This window comes from Neovison vison, chromosome X (genome assembly GCF_020171115.1).
Source record: "Neovison vison isolate M4711 chromosome X, ASM_NN_V1, whole genome shotgun sequence".
NCBI classification, from domain to species: Eukaryota; Metazoa; Chordata; class Mammalia; order Carnivora; family Mustelidae; genus Neogale; species Neogale vison.
The window spans coordinates 75492646-75505228 of record NC_058105.1 but is presented as its reverse complement, the minus strand read 5'-3'; the positions used below and the strand labels follow the sequence as shown (position 1 = coordinate 75505228).

General features: G+C 39.3%; 1 protein-coding gene across 1 annotated transcript in view; it reads right to left on the bottom strand.

The window, feature by feature from the left end:
- Positions 1-1133: 1133 nt before the first annotated feature.
- The window catches only part of EDA2R (ectodysplasin A2 receptor), a 57994-nt gene continuing 46544 nt past the window's right edge, over positions 1134-12583 (bottom strand). The window contains 7 exon segments of the mRNA XM_044234822.1: positions 1134-1369; positions 1372-1515; positions 1687-1741; positions 3855-3856; positions 4696-4860; positions 6890-6975; positions 7531-7709. Coding sequence (XP_044090757.1) covers positions 1134-1369; positions 1372-1515; positions 1687-1741; positions 3855-3856; positions 4696-4860; positions 6890-6975; positions 7531-7709 — 867 coding nt within the window.

The following is a 12583-nucleotide window of genomic DNA, read 5'->3' as shown; positions in this document are numbered from 1 at the left end:
AGATACAAACATTTGTTGGGGACATTACCAAATGAACTCAAACATGGATTGGAGGACTTGGAAGGGAAGTTGGACTAGATAACCCTGAAGATAAATAAGCTGACTTGTTTGATAGCAAAGTTAGATTTCACCTACATTTTGTTCACATTTTCTTAAGTAGATATAGGGGAGGGGAAGACATTAGAGGGCCTAGACAATATCTTACCTGCAGAAATATGGAAAAGTGTTTTAAAATGTAGTTGGTTAGTGAAAAGTAGGAATCTACCTGCTCTCCTGCTTCATATTTACCTCATACTACTTAAGCCTCTGAGAAAGTAACACTGGCTATGGCATATTCACATTGATATGGTTAGACAAACTCTGGAATGGAGCCCCCAGCTGGGCTCTAGCTTAATTCAAGCACTGATTTGCTCCGTGACATTGAGCAAATCACTTTCCCTCTCTGTCTCAGTTTCTATCTGTATAAAATGAGGCTAACAAACTCTGACCTGCTTACCACAAAAGGATGTTAGATCAGATAAGTGTAGCCAATCTGGAAGGGTATACAAATTGAACTAGGGTTGGAGAAGGAATGAAAATTAACAAGATTTAAACATTTTGAATGCCTTAGACACTATAAAAGATGCTTGCACATACATTTCTTACTCAACCTCCCACATGATCTTATGGGGTAAGTAGAGCTCTCTACTTTTTATAGTTTACAGAGAGGTAAAGAGATATACACATGGCTCACAGAGCTATTAAAGAATAGAGGTAGATTTCAAATATAGGGATGCCAGATGGCAAGGCTTACTTATTTTTCCATTGTGTCATGGTGCTTCTACACATGAGTGGAGATAACTGAATATGAATATTAGACAGTGAGGTCAAGAGGGCTTGTGAAAAACCAGGATAGAAAGACCAGCACCATGTCAACGTGGCTACTTCCTTGACCATTGTAGGCCCAGAAATGTGATGTTTAGCTGACAGACTCCAAAGATTAGTGTAGCCACTTTTGCCCCTCCAGTGTTTCTAGCTTGCTCTTCCTCTACCCTTAGCCCTACCGAACAACAATATTCCGGAGAAAAATTCCTTGGGGGTGGTCCCCAGTTTCTGGTCTTTCGGTCCCACCTTTCCAGCTCACCTCACTAGAGCTAAGGGCTAGAGACTTCAAATGGCATCTTGAACTCCAGTCTGTCTTCAGAGTTTTCAGCTCTGTTCCCCCACAAGGTCTCAGCTCCAGTATAGGAGGATGAACTAGAAAACTTTTGAAGATCAAGCTCTGTGCATTCGATCGGGGTGTGGACCCAGTGGGAGTGGCTCTCTGAGGCACAGGAGGCCATGGTAAAAGACTCCTGTGTGGGGAAGCCACAAGTTGAGCTGCAGTCACATCCAGGATGGGGTTAAGTGGCTGGGTCTCACAGATGCTTTCACTCAGGGGATACTCAGGGCTGGTCTCCTGGCCAGGTGGCATGGTGAAGAGAGATTCCTCTTCTGCTGCCTCAACAGCCTCAAACTGCAGTGAACCTCCTGCAACTTGAAGCAGAAAGCCACTGCATCACACAAAGGTACGAGATGCTTTCAGTGGAGGACCTTGTCCGGAGTACAAGATGGGCAGGGCCTGGGAAGTAGTGCTCCCCTTCCCCTCCCTGGAGATCAAAGTACCTAGCACTAGGCTGAGGTAATACAATTTGGAAAAACATTTACACTGGGGTATCAAATTGAGGCTACCTAGTGGTGGATCAGGAAAAAGAGCCAATTTCTCCAGAGAATGAGAAACCCTTTGTGGGAAGCAGGACTTTGACCCTCTTTTCCCATGACCTTCATCCCTTAGTGTTATGCCTATGTGTTATGTTGTGTCATATGTCAAGAGGCACACTTCAGATGTAACTAAGATTATGGATCTTAAAATAGTGATATTGTCTTGTATTACACAGGTGGCCCCAATGTCATTATATGTGCTCTTAAAAGCAGGAGAATCAGAGAGAGCATCAGAGAGATGTGACATGAAAAGGACTTGACCCATCATTACTAGTTTTGAACATGAATAAGGGTCATAAGCCAAAGAATGCAGGTGGTCTCTAGAAACTAGAAATGGCCCTCAATGGACAGACAGCATGGAAATGGGACCTCATTCCTATAACTGCAAGTAACTGAATTATTCCATTTTTCTGTATGAACAAGGAAATGGATTCTCTCCTCCAGGTTCCTGAAAGGAACACAGTCCTGTGAACAGATTTATTTTGGCCTTGTAAGACCCTAAGTAGAGATCCAGCTAAGTCCACAAAACTTCTGATCCATGGAAATGGTGAGATAATAAATGAGTGTTTTAAGCCATTAAATTTATGTTAATTTGTTATGGCAGTGACAGAAAAGGACTACATGCTTCACGTATAAGTCTAATACAGCATCAGGTTATAAACTGAGAGTCCATGGGGTGTGTATTTGTTTGATTCTCTGCATTGTGGTTGTTTTATTTATTTATTTGTTTGTTTGTTTATCTATTTATTTATTCATTTAGTCATTCAGTATGTACACATGTATTTTATTACTAGAATTCATCATCAGAGCTTAAAACTAACATACAGAAATTTGGATTTATGTATTCCTCTGAAAATGCAGAAAATATTAAAACATTGAACATTCCTCCATGGTAAAACAATGAGAAAGAAGAAAGGAAGAAAGGAAGAAAGAGACAAAGAAAGAAAAAGAAAGAAAGAAAGAACGAAGGAACCACTTGGAGTTGAGTAGCGGATTCGCCTTTAGGCAAAAAAATGAACTAACTCTTTAGTTTGCCATAGTCCCTACTCCTCTCTATTATGTAATACATAGAATCTAATTCATAATATGATTTCTCCTATATGACTCCAGTATGGATATTAGTCAGTGACTCCTGATAAACACCCTCTCCAAATGAAAATAAATAAATAAATAAATAAAGTTTTATCCTCTTTCTCCTGTAGAGACTCTGAGGGAAATACTTGCCCTCATATCCTCAGAGAAGGCTACTTAATTATTATCCTGAAGACAGGGGAGGAGCAGAAAAGGGTTACACACTACTCCTTTCCTGAGGCAAGAGGAGGGACATAAGCAACTCTCAGATGTTGCCTCATCTTCATCTTTCTGGGGTGTGGAGCCCAAACTCTTCACTGCCTATGTTTCAGGCCCATGCCCAGGGACTGGGCAACAGATCTCTTATTTGAGAAACTGTCTCCAAAGTCAGAAAGGTCCATCCTGAACCACAATGTTCCAAGATCCACCAAATAGTAGAGGAGAAAGAAACAGAGTTTGAGAGGGGTGATAAAGGGGTAACAGTGTTCCCTTTGCATCCTTGCAGTCCAAGAAATGCTAGATTCACCATTGATTAAGCCAAACCTATATGCTAGGCCTTCTATGGATTATCTGGCATGTCCTAAAACCAAACTTACCCAAGGAGATCTATATAAAGAGATCTTCCCACATAGAGAGAAGTTAAAAAAGTGATACTGTTTTGGGCCCAGTATCTGGTGGGCTGAGGAGGAATCTAAGCACCAGTATATCTAAGAAAGTTTATCCTACCCATTTCTTATTAAACAAACTCTATTCATTAGCCTGGATTCCTCTTTAGGTGTCTCTGCCTAGCTCTCAGTTCTCTCAATGACACAAAAGCTGCACAGAACCTTAATATTCTGGGCTCTTGTTCTAATCCTTTACCTATTCCTGGCCAGCTCATCATCCCATCTCTTCCCATCTTTGCCTTCATTGACCTGGACTTTCTGTCTCACATTTTTGGATAATGGCTAGAGCTGTGCTTAAAGCAGATCACAATGGTACTCCTGACTTTATGACCTTCCATTGGCAATTTCCATGGTAATCTCCTATGGGCTGGGCCAGACCTCTTTGGGTGTCAGTATTGTCTAGGAATAAATGTCTGTGTCCACCAGCTCCTCTGGAAACTGGATTCTCAGTTACCACATTTGAGATATAACTATACTGATAACAGTTGCCCAAGACCTCACCCACTTTTATTGCAGTCATGTCTCAAAACCAGCCATTCATCCTCTATTCCTGATAAGCTCCAGAATCTATACCTATAAGTAGGAATGAAGAATTGGAAAAGAACTTAGAAACCAACTAATCCAACACCAACTCTCATTTTAAAGATTAGGGATGATGGGCGCCTGGGTGGCTCAGTGGGTTAAGCCGCTGCCTTCGGCTCAGGTCATGATCTCAGGATCCTGGGATTGAGTTCCGCATGGGGCTCTCTGCTCAGCAGGGAGCCTGCTTCCTCCTCTCTCTCTCTGCCTGCCTCTCTGCCTACTTGTGATCCCTCTCTCTGTCAAATAAATTAAAAAAAAAAGAAATCTTTAAAAAAAAAAAAAGATTAGGGATGAAAAGGCCCAAAGAAGCTAGACAACGTGTCCAAAGTTGCATAGTAATGCATAGGTTGATTTAGAACCTAGATATCCACATTTCTCCCCCAAGGGTTTTCTCATGATGCTGTGTTCCTTTATGAACCCCTTTACCTTAATGAATCAAGTTCCATAAACTTGCAGGGTTGGTCTCAGTAGTTTCTGAAGTCCCATGCTTTCTATTGCCACCCACAGACAGTCCACCCCTGAGGTTTTTCAGCACTGTAGGGAAGGCCCATTAACTCTCAACCCCAGAAAATTTCTTTCTTCTGCTAATCAGAGCCTTGCTCCTGATTCGTGTGATATGTGAAGTAGCTACCCTTACCATGCTGGCAATGTCTGTTGAAGAACTGCTTGCAGTAGAAGAAGAAGAGCCCCAGGAAGGCCAGGGAGAACACCACAAGCAGACTGCTCATCAATGCAACAAGTGTGGCCTCCTAAGGGGGCACTGTGGGTATATCTGCCTTCACTAAGCTCAACTGGAAGGCACCTGTGAGATAAGAAAATGCCCATAGTCAGTCACTATGGGCAGTTAATAGTCACCCTGACATTGGGCCTCAACTTCTGTAAGCTATTGTCCTCTTCCTAGGACCTCCCCCAGTTAAGGCTGCTAAGCTGGTTTTAATTCTTCATAGAGAAGGCAAAAATATAAAGAATGAAATAGAAGAACTTGCAAATACTGTTGGTAAAGTATAAGTTAATACAATTATTCAAACACAAACATATTTATGGTCTTTCCATGTCATATCTAGTTATATAACCTAGAAAACTAGAAACAAATTAAAATGTTCATCAGTAGAGTACAGGATAAATAAATCATGTAATGACATAATATTATTATATAATTTAAAATAAAAGATCTGTATGGATCAATATAAATAATCCAGAAGGGAAAAAGAAAATTGGGGAAAGTTAGGATATAACTTGAAATAATTTATATAAAATATCAAATATGAAATTATGTAACAAAAATACAAGTATTAAAACATGGGTGGAGGGTTTGGCAGAATCATAGTGCTCACCAATTATCCACAAGCTTCCCTGTATTTCCTAGAGACTTTGTAGTTAGGCCATCAGAGTACTTCTGGCCAATAGACCATGAGTGAAAGTAATGTGTGTCCCTTGCAGACTGAAGTAATTGAGAACCACTATGTTTCTTCCATATTTTCCCTGTTCCATCAACTTAGGAGCCACAGGGTCTCGATGGTATAGTCACAAGATGGAGGAATGTCTCTATATAGTGAAAAATAAACTTTTGTATTAAGTTAGGGGTTTGTTACTGTAGCATAACCTACCAAAAGGATGCATACAATTTTATGACAGAGGTTGCCTCTGGGGGAATAGGGAGAGAATGAAATTCAGAGAGGATCTAAAAGGAAATTCCATAGGGATGCCTGGGTGGCTCAGTCAGTTAAGTATCTGCCTTCGGCTCAGGTCACAATCCCAAGGTCTTTGGATTGAGCCCTGCATCAGGCTCCCTTCTCAGAGGGGAGTCTGCTTCTCCCTCTCCCTCTGCCCCTCCTTCATGCTCTCTCTCTCTCTCAGATAAAAACATAAAATATTTAGAAAAAAATAGATTCTATTAAATCTGTGGAATCTTTGTTCTTTTTAAGAAAACCTAAAATAAATACACAAAATGTTAAAAGTCATTAATTTTTGATGTTGTGCAATTAACCTTTTTTAAGATTTTATTTATTTATTTTTGGGAGAGAGAGAGAGAGAGAAAGCATGAGCGAAGGTAGTTGCAGAGGGAGAAGCAGACTCCCTGCTGAGCAGGGAGCCTGACATGGGACTCCATCCCAGGACTCCGGGATCATGACCTGAGCCAAAGGCAGATGTTTAACCAACTGAGCCACCCAGGCACCTGCAACTAATGATTTTTATATATATTTTTTCATTTTAAATATTTCTATATACAAATTTTAGAATTGTTTGTTCCAGCACTTTGAAAAATGCCAGTGGTATTTTGATCAGGATAGCATTGAAAGTATAGATTGCTCTGGGCAGCATCTACATATTTGAAATATTTCATAATATAAACATATCAATAATTGTAAGGAGTGAGTATATCTATCTATATGATAAATAGAGAAAAATGATAGATAGAAAAATGGATGGTGGTATGGGCATAGACTAGATCCTAGTACTTCATTCAGGCTTCTCTATTCCTAAGCAATAGAGACTCTTTTAAACCTCATATTACATCATCATTATCATCTATGAGTGTACAAATAGTATAATTTATAAAGTTCTTTCTAAATTTATTAATTCATTAGACCTAGACAGCCATCCCATAAGGTATGAAGAATGGTGATTATCATGACTTACATTCTTTTCAGATGATGTAAAGAGGGTTATGCAGACACTGCATTATAAAATAAGAATTCAAATCTAACTGCTTCCCTTGCCAATCTGCTCTACAGGAAGGAGTACAAAGGGGTAGGGAAGTCTTTACTACCCTATCTTGCTACCACCCCAGTGGGTTGGAGGAAAACAGGAGAAGAGTACTGGATACACACACTGAACCTCAGAGGTGGGTGTCTGCTTTGTGCATGGAATGCACTCTTGGTCCTGCAGTCCTCCAATGCGTGTCTTTCGGTAGAACCTATGGTCAGAGCAATAAGGAATGGCAAAGTAATAAAATAAACAATGCATGTAGGCTGGTCCTTACTGAGACCATAAGCAACTTCTAAAAGTCTTGCCCTCCTGGAAGCTGGTACCCCCTCCAACCCTCATGAATGCTCTGCCTCAATATCTGATTCTGAATCAGAGTCCCACATATTCTACCTCCTCCCTCATTCACCAGACCCGATAGCTAAGAAGCAGAATTAATCTTATAAGAGAGGGGAGCACTGCTTTGAAATCAACTGCTTCATGATCTCTTTTAGGTCTACAGTGAGATTTACCTTGAATCTTGGGCCTTGACTTAAGCATGCCAGCATGATGAAAAAATTGTTAAGTATTCATCTGTGGCTGACCATGTGCTAGGCACATTGTAAGGGGATCATGGGAAGACACTGCTTCTCTCTCATGGGACTTTGAGTTCATCATGATATGGACAGTTAGAATATTTCAACTAGACTTTGAAAGGTAAGGATTAAAAAGACCTCCAAGGAATATAAAAGGTCCAGAAAAATTTTGGTCTCCAGAGCAGGCTCACCTAGGCAGACAGTCTCCACAGACAGCATTAGAGGTAGCTGTGCAGTTGGCCTTCTGGATGCAATTAATGACAGCACAAGTGATGCAAGTCTGACATCTATGGTGGCCCCAGCTGTTTTTGAATCTGCAGGGAGGGCAGGCTGTGCAATATGCATCTCCACCGTCTCCATAGCCACAATCCTGTAGAGAGATGGGAATCACTAACACAGCTCTATAGAAACTTAGAGAGAGGATCAGCTATGGGACAAATGGACATCATATACAGTAGTGCTTTACAGACTGCAAGTTGCAATACATTTATGCATCACAAAATCAGTTTACTAGTTTGAGATCAGCATTAAAATTGAAAAACAAAACAAAATAATGATATAAAATATCAGTGTGCATATGCTAATGCTAAATATCAGTCAACATAGGCTAGGTTATAATATGGCATGTGGGAATTTACAGTGCCTGGATAGATAAAATCTGACTTGTATATGCCTCCCTGGATGAGACTAATTGAAAAGCAAAGGAGGAGTGCCCAGAACACCGGCATCCTTTGAAGTTTCTTGGCTGAAAATGGCCAAATTCTTACTGAGGCTCAAGGTTCTAATCTAGGGAGTAAATGTTTAAGTTCTGAAGAAAAAAAAAAAGGCACCTGTTATGGTCACATACTTCACAGACTCCTTGCCTTCTTGCGCTTATCACACACTGCCCCATATATTAATATCCTGACCATTAAAGTTACACTTTCTTCCTCACTTTGCACTTGCATCTCATATGTTGCTAAGATCCCAATAAAAGTGAGGGCAAAGCTTGGCACAAGGTCTTTTGCCACTAGAGAGTCTTGTCCTCAGACCTCTTCATTCTCCTACTAAGGTGTCTGGAGAAATCTTTTCATTTGCCATTCTCTGGGTTTGATGGACAAACCTGACATTGGCAAAAAGCAAATTCCAAATCTCAATGCCTTGAAAGAACAGAAGTTTATTTCTCAATCACCCTATTAGCCTACCAGAGGTGTAGTAGGAGCTATGCTTTACATTATTCTTATTGGGCTACACAAGGTAACAGAGGCTTATCTTTGTGTTGCCATGATTTGAACAAGAGGGAAAAGAGAACATTGTGAATTGCCACTGGCTCTTGTTTTATTCCAGAAATGATCCATTTCACTCTGCTCACATGTCTTTGACCACACATATCATCTGACCATTAGTAACTACACAAGTAAAAGAAAGTGCAATTCCACGATGTTCTAGAGGGTAAGGAGGTGGAAATATTTGACAAACATCTGTAATCACTACCAATGCCTCAATATCATCTTACAAAACTTTTAGAGATAAAATATATGCAAGTATGTGTTAGAATGTGACAAAAAAATGTATTCCTTACTCTTGGTAATGGTTAAAAAAATGTTTGAATGCCAGTGATATAGAGGAGAGATGAGTGATCTAGCTGGTTCTTGCCTTTGGTCTAATATTGACTCAGTGTGACTCTAGCCAGTCCCTCTCTATTTCTAAAGATCAGAAGCCCCAACATTTGAAGAGGCTGAAGTAGATAGTCTCTAAATATTCATCCAGCTCTGACATTCTAACTTAGGTGTAAGGTACCTGCCTGATATATCATAGCTATTTCAAAAATACAACTCTAATTATTAAGGGATATTAACTATTTGCTAATTATGGCTGAAGTAGGGTGATTGCCAAACTAAGTATCCATTCATCCTGAGAATACCACTAGCCAACATTCTCTAACCCCACTGTAGTTAGGTGGATCCATGTACCTAATTTCTAGCTAATGGAATATGGATAAAGTGATGTTTGCCTCCCTTAGGCCTGCCTCCAAGAAAACTGCCTGTTTTTATTCTTTATACTTATTTTGTATTTAAAAATGCTTTAATTTTATTTATACTGTGATTTTCTGGAACACAGGAACACCCAGAGAAATGCTGAATTCAATACATTAAAAATGGCAGGACATCAGGAAAATGGAGAAGGTGGCAGCTCCAAGCTTTCATTTCCTCATAGTAACACAGAAAAAAGGCAGAGGGACACTTGGGTGGATCAGTCGGTTGAGAATTCAGCTCCTTATTTCAGTTCAGGTCATGACCTCAAGGTCCCAGTCTGCCTGAGGGTTCCTCTCCCTCTGCCCCTCCCCTGGCCCGTGTTCTCTCTCTCTCTCCCTCTCTCTCTCTCTCTCAAATAAATGAATAATTCTTTACAAAAAGTACGCAGAAATTGTCACAATCATATTTCAGGACTCTGGGAAACAAAGGCTTACAGCAATTAAGCAAATGCTAAACCAAGAAAAAGACGACTTGAAAATGAAAGGAAAATTTTATGCCATTTTTGTTTGCCTTTACTACACCCCTCTCCTGAGCAGCACCAGTCCTAAAGTGGAGGCAATCTTAAAGTGGCAACAGCCTGTGTTCTTAGTGGGAGGACTTCATCCCTAGTTCCAGAGTGAATTGAGCAAAACTTATTGAAAATTATTATGTATGACTGTTCTAACCTGTCTGTTGGCTACCTGAAAGACTGGTACAAAGTGTTCACCTCTGTTTCATTCAATTCAGAATTCAAACTGGGAAAGGGGTAGGCATTTTTTTAAAGTTTTTTTTTTAATTTTATTTATTTATTTATTTATTTTTTCTACAGCGTATCTCTTTTTTTTTTCAGTTTATTTATTTTCAGAAAACATTATTCATTATTTTTTCACTACACCCAGTGCTCCATGCAAGCCGTGCCCTCTATAATACCCACCACCTGGTACCCCAACCTCCCATCCCCCCGCCACTTCAAACCCCTCAGATTGTTTTTCAGAGTCCATAGTCTCTCATGGTTCACCTCCCCTTCCAATTTACCCAAATTCTCTACATTTTTTAAAGAAAAAGATTGCAAAGCAAACTAACGAACAACAGATATGTGGGGCAAGAAATTATAAGCAAATAAACATCCTAACCTTGGAAGGCTTAGAAAGATGAAAGAAATGTGGGATAAATGAATAAGTGAATGAAAACATTCACTTATTTGTGGACATAACAAGTAGCATGGAGGACAAGGGGAGTTAGAGAGGAGAAGGGAGTTGGGGGAAATTGGAAGGGGAGGTCAACCATGAGAGACTATGGACTCTGAAAAACAATCTGAGGGGTTTGAAGTGGCAGGGGGTGGGAGATTGGGAGAACCAGGTGGTGGGTATTAGAGAAGGCACGGATTGCATGGAGCACTGGGTGTGGTGCAAAAATAATGAATACCGTTATGCTGAAAATAAAAAAAATAAAGTTATTCTGTAAACTCAAAAAAAAAAAAAAGAAAACATTTAGAAGCACCCATATATATGGGGGAATTTAGAAAGGCACATGCATTCCTAGGGCATGAGAAATGCTTATAAAAGGAGAAGACCCAAAGCTTCCACATTAGGCTGATCCACAGGCTAAGTGCAATTTTGGCTAAGGAATGCTTCAGCACAAACCCAATCTGCAAAGACTGGGAAAGGTGTGTTTTTGTTTATTTTTTGTTTATTTTGCTTAACTTCTAAGCTCAAGGAAATCACTATCATAATATTATTGGGGCATCTGGGTGGCTAAGTCTGCTAAGTTTCTGCCTTCAGCTCAGGTCATGATCTTGGACTCCTGGGATCCAGCCCTACATAGGAATCCATGCTCAGCAGGGAGTCTGCTTCTCCCTCTCCCTCTGCCCCTCCTCCCTGTATGCACTCCTTCTTAAGTAAATAAATAAATAAATAAATGAAATACAAATATTGACTAACCATGATCTAAACGAACACAGATTACATGACAACATATGGCAACGAATACAGTGTCTGAAAAAAGAGTTTGGAAAAACACCTAAATAAGTGACCCGATAAACTTTCAATAAATTCATTAAAAAAAATAAACTAAATGTGAAGAAGGAAAAAAAACCTGATTAACACCAAATTATAATTAAAAAATGGTTAGTTTTGAACAAAAAGGTGACAAAGCATATAAAGAAATAGGGATGTATGGCTCATTTAAATAAAGATAGAAAGTGTTTCTGAGGAAGTCCAGACACTGGACTTATTAGACAAAGACTAGAAGACTAATATCTTAAATATATTAAAAAGTCATGAAATAAAGAAATTAGAAATAAGTGTTTAAACAAAATGGTAACATAAATATTATAAAAAAAGAAACCAAACAGAAATCCTGGATCTGAAAATAAACCAATTGGAATAAAGATTCATTATAAGTGTTCAACAGCATCTCTCAGCAGGTAGAAAAATGAATAAGCAAACTTGAGGACAGTTGAAATTATGAAGTCTGAGGAACAGAAAAAAAAATGAATGAAAAGAGTAAACAAAAACTAAGAGACACCAAAAAGGGTAGTAACAAACAATGGGGATTCCCAGAAGGAAAGGAGAGAAATAAACAAGCAGAAACCATATTTGAAGAAATAATGGCTAAAATTTTACAAAATGTGATGAAAGACATTAATAAACACATCCATAATTCTCAATGAACTTTAATAGGAAAATTCAGAGACCCATAATAAGACATATTAAAAATAAGATATACAGAGCCAAAGACAAAGAATAAACCTTGACATAACAATAGAGAAACAACTTGTCAAGTACAAGAGATCATATTTTTCCTAAAAAAATATATGGAGCCTGGAAGGCAATAAGATGACATATTTAAGTATCTAAAGAAAAAGACTGCTAACATATTATTCTTTATCCAGGAAAAAAAAATTCTTCAAAAATGAAGGAGAAATTAAAACATATCTAGATAAGCAAAAGCTGAGGCAGTTTAATATTAACAGACCTGTTCTGCAAGAAATGCTAAAGGGAATTCTTTAGGTTAGAATTAAAGGGTGCTTGGGGCTCCTGGGTGACTCAGTGGGTTAAGCCTCTGTCTTCCACTTAGGTCATGGTCTCAGGGTCCTGGGATCAAGCCCCGCATTGGGCTCTCTGCTCAGTGGGGAGCCTGCTTCCCTCTCTCTCTCTGCCTGCCTCTCTGCCTACTTGAGATCTCTCTTTCTCTCTGTCAAATAAATAAATAAAATCTTTAAGAAAAAAATGAAAGGATGTTGGATAGT